At 45.0% G+C, this 14,551-nt stretch overlaps 1 protein-coding gene across 1 annotated transcript; it reads right to left on the reverse strand.

Annotated features, from left to right (window-relative positions):
- Window positions 1-684: 684 nt before the first annotated feature.
- On the reverse strand, window positions 685-9,529 carry LOC310668465 (procathepsin L-like). The gene is made up of 8 exons (XM_083421797.1): window positions 9,434-9,529; window positions 8,073-8,207; window positions 6,756-6,878; window positions 4,177-4,335; window positions 3,255-3,476; window positions 2,181-2,340; window positions 1,210-1,327; window positions 685-1,080 (listed from the first exon to the last, which is right to left on the reverse strand). Exons 1-8 carry the CDS (start codon window positions 9,512-9,514, stop codon window positions 987-989), a joined length of 1,092 nt encoding a protein of 363 aa, XP_083277923.1. The 5' UTR covers window positions 9,515-9,529; the 3' UTR covers window positions 685-986.
- Between the last annotated feature and the right edge of the window lie 5,022 nt (window positions 9,530-14,551).

Raw genomic sequence — 14,551 nt, forward strand, 5'->3', positions numbered from 1 at the left:
CTTTCACGAGCCGCGTGGAGCGTGTGTGTGGCGCTTGCAGGCTTTTCCCCAGGAGGGCGGGCTTTTCTACGAGGTGAGAGAAGGACAGCTTACAAGCCAGGGCACACTGGCAATTTCTGCTACGTGCCAGTATGTGCCATCCGCTTCAACAAGTCCTTCAGGAAGTCATTATTAATTGCGGGAGGCTGAAGCGGTTTGGCTATTTTTGTTTTGTTTGGTTAGCAATCGCTGTAAATGGAAACCACAAGTCGATAAAATTATCGCCTTGCGCCATTTTTCAGGGAAGGCTACTGGGACAGCTCAGCCGTTCTGATAACATTAATTCCCACACTTTCACCAGCCAGCCTTGGGAGTGAGGTCTGCCTGGGATTTGCACGTTTCCGGTGACTTCTGTTTCAGAAGCCGTGGATAAAAATACTACTATGCGAAGGAGACAGGCATTTAAATTTAGGGAAGCTTTCTAATGTTTGATGCATTACTGTATTTTAAGATTTTGTTGGAAGCCGCCCAGAGTTCCGGTACTTCCGGGTTCCGGCGGGTCTGTAAATGCAACCTGAAGTGTCTGTAACCCGAGGTACGACTGTAGTAAACACAGGTCAATAGAAGACATTTTCGCTGCAAGACTTGAACTCGAGCCAATTTCATCAACAGCAGCAGATCAAAGCAAGAAAAATTCGCTCAAAGTGCACAAATACATGGTTTTTATTGTTTTGAAAAGAACCAAATTTGAAAACTTGACATGCAGCCTACGGAGTTGGATTGGAGAACTTGATTTTTTTGCTCTGTCCGGAAGCCGCAGAGAAAGGAGGAGGAGGAGAAAGGAAGGAAGGAAGGAAGGAAAGAAGGAGAAAGGAGGAGGAGAAAGGAGAAGGAAGGAAGGAAGGAAGGTAGGAAGGAAGGTAGGAAGGAAGGAAGGGGCTCAATAAATGCTGAGGTTTCGCTGGTCCGAACTGCATGGATCCAGTAGACGAGGAAACGACGGCTGGTTAGAAGGGATAACTTGCACCCTCTGCTATTCCGCAGAGGTTGACTCCTTTCTGCAACTTCATGTAGCCATATTCACCCCAATCCGAGCCCCAGCTGAGGGAGGAAAATAGGACTTGAGAGATGGTGAGAGCCTCTTAAGCAGGGGCCAGCAAACTTTTTCAGCAGGGGGCCGGTCCGCTGTCCCCCAGACCTTGTGGGGAGCCTCAAGCCCCTCTTTCTCACCTGTTCTTTAGGATCCAGTAGTCAACCAGTCTCTGGCCTTGATGTCTCTCGAACCCATAGCCAACGGCCAGCATCGCATGGTCTAGGTGGTCGTCGCATTGGCGGTTATTGTAGATTCCTGGCAGAGGAGGAAAAACAGAGAACATGGCTCTGGCACGTTGTGGAACAAGTGTCTATTCCAGCAGGGAGGGAACCACCGGAAGGCCCTCAGGAGATGGACCCAGGTGTCCGGGGTGGAGATGCTCCTTCAGGTCTACTGGGCCGTTTAGGGCTTTCAAGGTCAGCACCAACACTTTGAATTGTGCTCGGAAACGTCCTGGGAGCCAATGTAGGTCTTTCATGACCGGGGTTATGTGGTCCCGGCGGCCACTCCCAGTCACCAGTCTAGCTGCCATATTCTGGATTAATTGCACTTTCCGGGTCACCTTCAAAGGTAGCCCCATGGAGAGCGCGTTGCAGTAGTCCAAGCGGGAGATAACCAGAGCATGCACCACTCTGGCCAGACAGTATGTGGGCATTGAGGGTCTCATCCTGCGTACCAGATGGAGCTGGCAGACAGCTGCTCTGGACACAGAACTGACCTGCGCATCCATGGACAGCTGTGAGTCCAAAATGACCCCCAGGCTGCGCACCTGATTTTTCAGGGGCACAGTGACCCCATTCAGGACCAGGGAGTCCCCACACCCGCCTGCCCCCTGTCCCCCGAAAACAGTCCTTCTGTCTTGTCAGGATTCAACCTCAATCTGTTAGCCGCCTCCAGACACGCACCCAGGACCTTCTCTGCCTTCACTGGTTCTGATTTAAAAGAGAGCTGGAGCAAATTCTCCTTGCCTGGCCATAGTTGGCCGGAATACACAATATTCCCCAACACCTTCTGCATTGATGGCTACTCTGCTTTCAAAACTACCCCGTGGTTTTCTTCTCCATTGGAGCAACAACAGTCTCATCGTTTCCCAAAAGGGGCACCTTACCGTGACTGTAAAACTGGAAGTCAAAAGCGTTTATTCCAACAGAAACCGGGCCCTGAAATGCCACCGCTTTTTCCAGAACCTTCTCGTTCCCGGCTGGAATATCTACGTAGCCTTTGCATGTTGCTGCTATATCCCATTTCTTGAAACGGCAGGTTCCTTTCTGCAAACAGACAACGAGAAAGGCTTAAACTCTTGTGTAAACTGGGAACGTTCTCTATCCGAACGGCGCAGGAACCTTTTGCCAAGAAGTCAAGGCAGTGATGATACATTGGGCTAGAGATTTGGGGTATAATATCCAACTTCCATCTTGGGGAAAGTGAGGGAAAGAGGAAAGGAAATGGACTGCCTGCTGTTCGCTGAAAGAAAACTGTAGGAAAATGACGTGTCGTTGGTATCTAACACCGAGCAGAATTGCAGAAATGTACAAAACGAGTTCAAATCTGCGTTGGAAATGCAACAGGGAGAATACTTTTTACCATAAGTGATGGACATCTGCACTGGTAAAAGCTTTATGGGAAACAATATATAATGAACTGAAGAAAACGTTCACAAACACACAAATACGTTTTCGGTTTTCTTTTTTTATAATATTTTAAAATTATTTTTTACATATTAATTATCATTCATACAACAAAACTTCACTTCTTATACAATCTTTTTGGACTTTCACCAGCCCTTCTGATGATCCTCTGTTCTTATCATTTATTCTGCATTTCTTAGATTCCTATTGCCTTTAACTATCTTAACTAACAGTCCCCCTCGTTACCTTTTTTTGGCAATACTTCAAATAGTCCACCTTACAAAACGTCTCGCAAACCTACAACCGTTTTTGGTTTTCAAGCGTCTCGGAAGCCGAACGGTCTTCCGTTTCCGGGTTACGTTCGAAAACCGAGGTTCCGCCGTATACGGTTCAACAGTGAACAGGCACGGCTGTTTCACTGGGACATGGCTTTAGGATAGAAACGAGGGAAACAGGAAGGAAGGGGAGGAGAATGGAAAGGTGGAGGAAACAAGGTTTTCTTTAACCTTGCGCCCGTGATTGCAAAAGTGGCAGGCCTCGCCTGCGTTATTTACCTCCGCCTCGTAGGGATAGAAGTGCTCAGAATTGATGCCGTTTCGCTTCACGTATTCAAAGGCATTGCTCGGGTAGCCTCCGTGGCAGCCGTTGTTTCCCTTCTTCCTGGAGCAGTCCACAAGGTTTTGCTCGCTCAGAGACACCAGCTGCTTTGTCTTTTTGAAGTGTAGGGCTTCCAGCGCGCCCGTGGCACTGAACGCCCAGCAGCTGCCACAGTGGCCCTGCAGGGAAATAAATGGAGAGGGACCGTTGGGTGTCAAATGCGGACGTTGAAAATGAAACGCCACCATTTCCAGAAGGAGGTCTTGGGGGTGAGAGTGGGGAGGGCAGTATGAACGAACGAACGAATCTTGATTTGCGTCAGCCGTCGGCCATAACAATAAAACAACAATACAATATACAAAGAAGAGAAATGAAAAGTCAGTTGTATAAAATACATTTTAGGGCTTTGAATCAATGGTCAAATAGTGAATCTTATTCCGATTGCCCCAAGTTTTGTCAAGTTCTGACAAAAAGAAGATTATACATACAGTTGCCTTGCGAGTCGGAACGCTTTGGCTCCTGAACGCCGCAAACCCAGAAGTGAGTGTTCTGGTTTGCAAATTTTCTTTGGAACCCAAACGTCCAACATGGCTTCTGATTGGCTGCAGGAGCTCCCTGCAGCCAATCAGAAGCCGCGCCTTGGTTTCCGAACGTTTTGGAAGTCGAACAGATTCCGTTTGACTTCCGAGGTACGACTGTAATAGATATATATATATGTCTGTCAATAAATGGAACAGGGGAAGCTGCAGACATTTCTACTTTTGAAAACCAATCCATTAAACTTTAAAAACAAGCAAATAAACACAATTCTGATCGCAGTAGCAAACTGCAAGCCTCTGACGTGGACATCTGAATCTTCACCTGTAGCCTTCAACCCACCTGGTCTTTCACTGGGGTCACGTAACCTTTTGTGCGCCAGTCCACAAAATCGGGAGACCGCCGTGCAGAGAGTTTTCTGAAGAATTCTGCGTTGCCGTTGCGTCGTCCAGTCTGGTTAAATCGAAACCCGGTCATCCTCTGCTTGAACTCTTCGTCGCTCTGGGGAGGAGACCAAAGTCATCAGCGCAAGATCATCAGGGGTTGTGTGTCGTCGTCCCTGAACTCCTCCTGTGTCACAGATCAAGCAGTGAGCCAGCTGAGCCCTTAGTGGACATGTCGCCTGGCTGTGCTGGAAGTTTTGGGGTGCAATCCTAACCCTCGACCCACTGCAGTGAGCAAGATATGACATGTGTCAGAGACCAGACTGAGGATTACAGGTCTGGCGAGGAATTATCGGAACCTCTCCCTTTCCCTGCTCCTAACCAGGTTCCGGAAGCTGCCCAGGAAAAGTGGAGCAGTATAGATTTAGAGACTTGGTTTCATAGAATCATAGAATCATAGAGTTGGAAGAGACCACAAGGGCCATCGAGTCCAACCCCCTGCCAAGCAGGAAACACCATCAGAGCACTCCTGACATATGGTTGTCAAGCCTCTGCTTAAAGACCTCCAAAGAAGAAGACTCCACCACACTCCTTGGCAGCAAATTCCACTGTCGAACAGCTCTTACTGTCAGGAAGTTCTTCCTAATGTTTAGGTGGAATCTTCTTTCTTGTAGTTTGGATCCATTGCTCCGTGTCCGCTTCTCTGGAGCAGCAGAAAACAACCTTTCTCCCTCCTCTATGTGACATCCTTTTATATATTTGAACATGGCTATCATATCACCCCTTAACCTCCTCTTCTCCAGGCTAAACATGCCCAGCTCCCTTAGCCGTTCCTCATAAGGCATCGTTTCCAGGCCTTTGACCATTTTGGTTGCCCTCCTCTGGACACGTTCCAGTTTGTCAGTGTCCTTCTTGAACTGTGGTGCCCAGAACTGGACACAGTACTCCAGGTGAGGTCTGACCGGAGCAGAATACAGTGGCACTATTACTTCCCTTGATCTAGATGCTATACTCCTATTGATGCAGCCCAGAATTGCATTGGCTTTTTTAGCTGCCGCGTCACACTGTTGGCTCATGTCAAGTTTGTGGTCAACCAAGACTCCTAGATCCTTTTCACATGTACTGCTCTCAAGTTTGCAGAGGGGCATAGCTCAGAAAGCAACAGCTCGGTAGAGCTGAGTTGGGAACAGCTAGGAGGAGGAGAACAGGAAGAGAGAGATAACTGGCAGAGGTGACCCGGGGGGAAGTAGGAGGGATACGAGAATTCTGCGATATAATATACAATCAACTTTAAAAGATTTTAAAGTTCTCCTTCGAAACCCCCCTCCCCCCGAAGCCTTTCTGTTAGGCATCATGTCGATTGAAAGACAAAATTTTTATAGAACCATCTTTGTGTACGCGACTGTGGCGGCTAGAATCCTAACAGCAAAAAACTGGAAAGGTGACTTAATTCCCACTAAGCTTGACTGGCAGAATAGAATACTGGGAACTTGCAAAAACGACTGGGAGAATAAGAGGAAACATAAATCAGAAAGTGAGTAAAGAATGGACAATATATAAAACGGTATTGTGAAAATGCAGGTGTCCTGACAGGTTCAGATTGAATCTTGGCTATTAAGGAATGCTAGAAACTTAGAAATTTCTTCGTGATATGCAATAGATATAACAGGAAGTGCGTATAGGGTAAGAATATGTGGAAAGCACAATAAGGTGAATCGGAAGTCAAAAGTGTGTGTGAAGTTAGAAGATTTGTTGTTAGTGTGTGTGTGTGTGTGTGTGTGTGTGTGTAGTTGTTATTGACATACTGTTCTTTTTTTTTGCCTTTGCTGTTTTATGTACAGTGGTGCCCCGCAAGACGAAATTAATTCGTTCTGTGAGTTTTTTCGTTCTACGAGTTTTTTCGTCTTGCGAAGCACCACTGTGTATTGACGGTTTCCTATAGGAATGCATTGGCAGTTTAAAAAAAAAAGGCGCAAGATGTTTCGTCTTGCGAAGCAAGCCCATAGGGAAATCCGTCTTGCGAAGCACCTCAGAAAACGGAAAACTCTTTCGTCTTGTGAGTTTTTCGTCTTCCGAGGCATTCGTCTTGCGGGGCACCACTGTAAACTGTTTTGCAATAAAAAAAAATTAAAAAGGGAAGCTTAATTGGAAGAGCCTTCACTCTGAGAATGACTGCATCGTTTTTGTTGTTGTGATCAATATTTGAAGGCAGCCCTGTTTAGGGAAGCGTTTAATGCCTGAAGTTCTTATTTTGTTTTTAGTGTTCTGTTGGGAGCCGCTCAGAGTGGCTGGGAAAACCCAGCCAGATGGGCAGGGTATAATAATAATAATAATAATAATAATGCAAAAAAAGCTATTGCTATTCTAGGCTGCATCAACAGAAGTCTAGTCCTATTCCCTGAGAGAATGGAGGTGTGTAGAAGTCGACTGATTGAAAACTGGAGCAGAAGACAGGCAGAATGTCAGAGTCAGGGCACAGCCAGTTTGGGCCGAGGGAGAATTAGCCGCCTGCAGTTCCCACAATATGTGTTTCCTTACCCAGTCCCCAAACCGGTTCATTGCCAGCCTATATGTGTGTTTTCCCTGGGCGGCCTCGCGGTTGTGCTGTTCAATCTTTCTCAGGTTGCTCTCCCACAAACTTCTGCGGAGATACTCTTCCCCCTGGTGAGAAGACGAAATTGTTAAGGCTGCACATCATATACGACCCCCCGCCGGGTGTGTGTGTGTTTAGTAAAGCAAACAGTCTAATTTGTCAGCGCCTAAATGATATCGAGCGTCGGAACAACTTGGCCACAATACGGAAATTTTGCCCATGGTGTGACTATTTTCCACCTTCCCCTTTCGACTCTCTGGCACCCTCTCTGCATAACTGGGCAATTCCAAAATACAGAAGCGCTTTGACTCTTGCGAGATTGAATGTTTTGCCCTCGGCTGGACTTGAGGGATGATTCCAACAGAACCCACACAAAAAACGCCCCTGTGGAGACGGCAGTCCCGAATTGGTGGCACATGCCCTTCTTTCTTGCCCTCTTGATACAGACTTGAGGAATGAGATTATCACCCCTTTTTTATCGCCCATTCTGGGTCGCCCAGCCACTGGCCCAGTGTCTTTTCTCTTGGCAGATCAAGATAGGGGGGAGAGAGGGAGAGAAAGAGATGGAGAAGAGAGAGAGAGAGAGAAAGACAGAGAGAGAGAGAGGGGAAGAGGAGAGAGAGATGGAGAAGAGAGAGAGAAAGAAAGAGAAAGAGAGAGAGAGAAAGAGAAAGAGAAAGTGAGAAAGAGAGCGAAGGATAAAGAGAAAGAGAGAGAGAAAGGAGGAAAGAAAAGAGAAAGAGAGAGAGAGAGAAAGAGAAAGAAAGAAAGAAAGAAAGTGCCCTTTCTCTTGGCAGATCCAAATGAGCAGGTGATAGCAAAGGTGGCAAGGCTTTTAGCTGGGACAATCAGAATTTGCTATGGCCGGCAGCTGACGCAAATCAATATTCATTCATTCACCCCCCTCCCTGGCTTGAAAGCCACCACCAGTTGGCCACTGGAACTGAGCGCCAGGAAATGGCCAGGAATTGTCTGGGCTGGGATGCAGTAGGACTGGAGAAGCGAGTGCCTCTGAGCATGCGCAGTTTTTTTCGTGACCTCGAGCCCGCCTTGTGTTAGAAGGCAGAGAGTTCCCTTTGAGACCCCTTTCCTGGAAAAGGGCATCTTTCTGTCTATGGGCTGCACTCCCTATAGAAATTTCAAATCCGGTGCAAATACTTAGTTACCGTAACGTGGTTCCCCAAATGGTACTCTGTACACGCTCAGGAGAACACGGCTCAGGTTGCATAAGTTTCGACACAGAAGCAGGGAGCAAAACTCACCTTGGCATATATTCTCAGATGGGTTCTTTGCCAGAGATTCCAGGCATTGTCGAGGGCAGGATCCTGCGCTGCGACGAGCGGTGTCAGGAAGACCAGCCCGGTCAGGGCCACCACCCACAGGTGAAGCATCTCTACCTAGGAGACCAAAGCGTCGTCACTCAATATTTGCTTTCCCCCCCGTAGGACTCATTCATCTTTACAGCGAGAAAAGTCGAAAGCCAGTTTGTCTCTTCTAGAATCATCCCTGTCAATTTCACTTATTTTGCTAGTGGGCCACTGGAATTTCTTGTGGCAAGGAGTTCCACAGTGCATTTAAGGAGAAGGAATACTTCCACTCCATTGCCTAATGATTTCCCGCTTATAGCATGTGGACAACTGGGGCGATATTCATTTCGCCTCTTTTCAACCTCCTCTTTTGAAACAGCCGGTTCTGAATAACGGAAACAAACAAATTCTGCCTCTGTGGCAGAATTGGGCTCGTCGTTTCAAACGCCGGCGTCAAAATTCAGCATAGTCCCCACTCCCCTGCTTAAAGGCTTGTTTCTGAGCCTTTTAATATTTTAATGTTGTATTTTAATCTTGTTTTTTAAGTTGTATTTTAATCAACTTGTTTTTATTATTGGTTGTTAGCCGCCCTGAGCCTGGTCTTGACTGGGGAGGGCAGAGTATAAATAAAATTTATTATTATTATTATTATTATTATTATTATTATTATTAGCCAATGAAAACAAAACCCACCACTTGGGATACAAATGCCAATATTTAATATGAAGTATTTGCCGAACGCACCCCAGAGACTGCCTGATATCAACAGGGGGAGAGTCTTTTTTTGTGGCGAAGGGATCATTTCAATTTTAACCTCATCCCAGATAACACCCCCCCCCCTGAATCAACGCCCCATGTACTTTATTTATCTGCTTGTTTGCTTCTTAGTTTGTCGATAAAAATATCATGTGGCAGGGAGTTTCGCAGGAGGGGATTAAATTTCAGGAGGCAAGTCCTTCCGCCTCTTTTCAACTCCCTATTTTGAAACGACTGATTCTGAATAATTAAATCGGAACGTCTCCACCCGGAACTCAGCGCCTCGTTTCAAATGCCGGCATCAGAAGTCAGCGCCGCCCCAACTCACCTGCTTAAAGGGTCATGTCTGAGTGATGAAAAATGAAATTGACCACTTGGGATAGCTGAAGAAATGTTAATGTTGGAAGACGAAGTCTTTGCCAAATGCACACCCAGGCAGAGTCTGATGTCAAAAGGGTGAGAATCTTTTAACCGCATCCCAGATACCCCACCAATATTTTTTTTCTCATGTTCCCAAACTCTCTCCAATATGGCTTTCAGTTCCCCAAAATGCAACATACCTCTCTTCCAGCCAAAAGGGTCTTGTCCGTCTGTCCTTGTCCTTCCGTCCTTGTCTCGTTTCTCTCTGTAGTAAGGAGCATCTCTGGTCCTCTTTTTATAGGTGAGACTCCACTCAACATCCTGCCCACAATTCCTTGTGACATTCTTGCCTCATCGATTCTGCAGAAGTCCAGAAAACCCATGAATATGAGTTCTGGGTTCTGGGTTCATATTTCCAAACTCTCAGATTGCACAACATTTCTAAAGAAATAACGTTTTTCGGGGCGGGGCAAAAATCGGTTCGATTTTTTTCCGTTGCCGTTATTTGCAAAATATCCTTTCAGCCTATTTTTTTTTAAAAAAAACATTTTTTATTCATTTTCCATTTAATCATATATAATCACATCATTATTTCCACTTTACCTCTTTGGCCCTTTAGAGCCTATTGACTTCCTTCCCTCCCACCTCTTGGCTTTCAAAACTAACCTTTATATCGCATGTTCTAGTGGCAGGTAGTTCCCCAGACTTGCTTGCCTGAACTGAAGTTCAATACGGATAAGACCGAGAGGGGTCAGCAAACTTTTCCAGCAGGGGGCCGGTCCACTGTCCCTCAGACCTTGTGGGGGGCTGGACTATATTTTGAAGAAGAAGAAAAATGAATGAATTCCTATGCCCCACAAATAACCCAGAGATGCATTTGTAATAAAAGCACACATTCTACTCATGTAAAAACATGCTGATTCCCAGACTGTCTGGATTGAGAAGGCGATTGGGCCGGATTTGGCCCCCGGGCCTTAGGTTGCCTACCCATGAGGTAGATAGTTAAGAGCTTAGGTGGCTTCAGCAGCGGGTGCCTTGCGCCCCCTAGAATTCAGCACCCTGGGTGCCTTGCACCCCCGGGTAAAGAGGGCCCTGGCTGGAAGTCCCTCATCTCAATCTCTCCCTTCATTCTCAACTTCTGCGTTTCTTTACTTAGTCATTCATGTTTGGCCCAGAGCCCCCGCAAGGAGCTCACGGCATCCCAAGACCCTCCACAGATGCTCGCAACTACAACCCTGCAATGTAGACTCAGCAGAGATCAGGAATTTACATTTCAAGAAGGATATGGATGCAGATAGTGATGTATGGAAGTGAGAGCTGGACCACGAAGAAGGCTGATCGCCGAAGAATGGATGCTTTTGAATTGTGGTGCTGGAGGAGACTCTGGAGAGTCCCATGGACTGCAAGAAGATCAAACCTCTCCGTTCGGAAGGTAATCAGCCCTGAGTGCTCACTGGAAGGACAGATCCTGAAGCTGAGGCTCCAAGACTTTGGCCACCTCAGGAGAAGAGAAGACTCCCTGGAAAAGACCCTGATGTTGGGAAAGATGGAGGGCACAAGGAGAAGGGGACGACAGAGGACGAGATGGTGGGACAGTGTTCTGGAAGCTACCAGCATGAGTTTGACCAAACTGCGGGAGGCAGTGGAAGACAGGAGTGCCTGGCATGCTCTGGTCCAGGGGGTCACAAAGAATCGGACACAACTAAACAACAACAACAAATGGATGCAGATCATTGCGTCCTGGTGTCCAAACCACGCTTATTTTTCTGCGAAGCACTGCAGTCCCTCGGAGTGGAGTAACCCATTTCCTCTTGCCTCAAGCCACAACAATTGTGTCAGCCCTCGTGGTCTGTATTGTCGTTTCCCAATTCCACACCTGCGTATACAGAACAGCTGACTCGTGCTAAGGATGCGTTAGGCTGACGATCTTCCCCTCGTTTTTCTCTTGATGTACCACCGGTACATCGTTTTCATATCGTTTTCTTTTACTGTACAATTTCAATAACCTTCAATTTCCATAACCTTTCCCAATCTGAAAGCCGAATATTATGCCCCAGATCCCTTGCCCAGTACAGTGGTGCCTCGCAAGATGAAATTAATTCGTTCCACGAGTCTTTCCGTCTAGCGATTTTTTCGTCTTGCGAAGCAACCCTATTAGCGGCTTAGCGGCTTAGCGCTATTAGCGGTTTAGCGGCTATTAGCGGCTATTAAAGGCTTAGCGGATTAGCGAATTAGCTGCTAAAAGGCTATTAGCGGCTTAGTGGCTTAGAAAAAGGGGGTGGGGAGCGAAAAAAAAATCTCAAGACTCGCAAGACATTTTCCTCTTGCGAAGCAAGCCCATAGGGAAATTCGTCCTGCGAAGCACATCGAAAAACGGAAAACCCTTTCGTCTAGCGGGTTTTCTGTCTTGCGAGGCATTCGTCTTGCGGGGCACCACTGTATATCATTACGGGTTTAACCTGTTCATCTTTTGTATACGACCCCAAAAGCAATCTGTACATTTTCGACAGTAGTTTTGGATTGTTTTTAAACAGATCTTTTTGAAACCTTAAGAGAAAGTATAATTTAATTGGTGAAATTGTAACCAGACCCTTATCTCTTCAAAATAAGTCCCTTATGTCTTCAGAATCTTTTGGTTTCACTTGTATTTTATCTATAGAGTAGGAGAGATTAAATGTGGATTAATTATCTCTACTTCTCATTTTTACAGTTCTCCGTATTTCCACATCAGTTTGTGGATATTTTAGAACAACGTCCTCCTGAGAATTCGCCACCACTCTTAGTCCAAAATTCTCACAAGATGCACTTTTTTTGCAAACCGATATTGCAGAATGGAATGCATTTTAATGTTATTTTTACCAGTACGAGCAGTAATATGTGCACAGTGTTGGCTTTTTGCAGTATGGTAGCGCTGCAGAGAGCTTGCTGGGGAGACCATGCATTAAAAAGGGACTCAAAAATAACTTAAACAAGGCTTTAATTACAAAAACAAAAACTCCTTATACACTAAATACATCAACAACAAACCAGACCCAACCACCAACCCATCCCGCAGGGTAATGGCAGAGCTAGGTGCTGCTCCTTATATACTGCACCCAATTCCTGACACAGCTTAATCAAAGCAACTCAGCAGCACCTGCTATGTTTCACAGCTGTAAAGCTGGATCTCGTTATTTTGCTCTGGCCCCTTAAAGATATACACCTCGGGTGAAACAATGATGAACCTTTACATTTAAAGAAACAATTCAACACCCTTCTCTGTGCATTTGTTTGTACACTGCAAAATTCAAAACAGTGCAAATTTCAAAAGACGGTTGTGCTTTCATTTCTGTATTGTTTTGGAGCATAGGCTGGTTCACATTTTAAAACGCAGAACGAACTGAATTTCTCTGGAAAATGCAAACCTCACTGAATTCCACCACCGCGTCCCTACTTCTGAGTCAACCTGCGTTGGGCCGCACCGTTAAATTCCGGATTCTGCGTTTTCAACCTTTGCAGACTACAATGTGCCCTCGAAAAACAAAACAAAAGCAAACATACCTGCTTACATTACCTTTGCTAATTAATTCATTTCATGGTTATCTGACGCATTCCCTCCCTTATATCTCCAAATCTATGCTTCTGTTTTAAAATCTCCAAATCTGTGTTGATTTTTAAAGCACAGCCTGTAACTCGAAGGAACTTAAAAAGGAAGTGTCAATATTAAATTTGTACACCTCCCCGTACCGCAGGTCTCAGCCACAACAATTGTGTCAGTCCTCGTGGTCTGTACTGTCGTTACCCAATTTCGCATGTGCGTAATTTGCTGCCAAGGAGTGTGGTGGAGTCTCCTTCTTTGGAGGTCTTTAAGCAGAGGCTTGACAACCATATATCAGGAGTGCTCTGATGGTGTTTCCTGCTTGGCAGGGGGTTGGACTCGATGGCCCTTGTGGTCTCTTCCAACTCTAGGATTCTATGGTTCTATGATTCTATGTATACAGAGCAGCTGCCTCGTGCTAAGGATGCGTTAGGCGGACGTTCTTCCCCTTGTTTTTCTCTCTTCAACCCCAAAATCGGTGCATCAGATCTCGAAGCCCTGGGCTACTTTCCTGTCTTGCAGCCGGGCGTTGCTAAGCTGGCGCCCTCTCGGCAGTCTGTGCTACAACTCCCAACGGTTGCAGCCAGCGCCTGCTTAGCGAAATTCCCAAGATTTGATCGCAGGACAGATGTTGCAGAAATGATGGGATATTTTGTCTATTTTAAAGAAAAATCGTTTTTATTTGATTTGACAAATGTCAAGTTGTAACAGTGCCAAATACCTATCCATATCTATCTATCTATCTATCTATCTATCTATCTATCTATCTATCTATATCTATCTATCTATCTATCTATCTATCTATCTATCTATCATCTATCTATCTATCTATCATCTATCCATCATCTACCATCTATCTATCTATCATCTATCTATCTATCTATCATCTATCTATCTATCTATCTATCATCTATCTATCATCTATCTATATCTATCTATCATCTATCTATCTATCTATCTATCTATCTATCTATCTATCTATCTATCATCTATCTATCATCTATCTATCTATCATCATCATTATCTATCTCTATCTATCTATCTATCTATCTATCTATCATCTATCTATCATCTATCTATCTGAATCTCTCGACTTCCCACCATCCCCTCCATGGGTCCTATTGTCAACATTTTCAACTGTGTATTATTTCATAATCTATATGTTGTATCTATCCATATTGTCCATAGTGTTTGTTACATTACAAGAGTTACAGAGATCCTGCTAATGTTTTTGTCTGCTTAGCAGGGCCAGATTGAGTTTCGGTGTGGCCCTCAGCTACTGAAGGTGATTTGGCCCTTTATATGTCAAGCTGTCAACAACAAATTGCTGCTGTTTTTTGTGTTGAATATATGCTATATGGTCATTTATGGACCTCATAGGTATCCAAAGCACATAGCATTTGCACATAGCAAAATATGTAGTTTATCAAAGTCATTGTTGAACTGAAATACAATTAATAAGAAGTATATTAATAGTGAAATACAATGAAGAAGTAGTAGATTAATAGTTAAATAATCATTAAGCTCTAACTTAAATGATTTTTGATTCATAACAAGCTTAATAATGCAAACACATTGGCATTTGGCAATGACAAAAGTTCCTTTAGAAACACCGTTTACAAAGACTCATCATCTAGTCTCTGGAAACTTGCTATAACATGAAATAATAAGAGGTGCAAATATATGATGCAAACTACTAAGAATGATAAATAGCAGAATGTCGGCACCCTATATATAGAAA

The sequence above is a fragment of the Podarcis tiliguerta genome, assembly GCF_965153285.1.
Source record: "Podarcis tiliguerta genome assembly, chromosome: 18".
In the NCBI taxonomy this organism is placed as follows: Eukaryota; Metazoa; Chordata; class Lepidosauria; order Squamata; family Lacertidae; genus Podarcis; species Podarcis tiliguerta.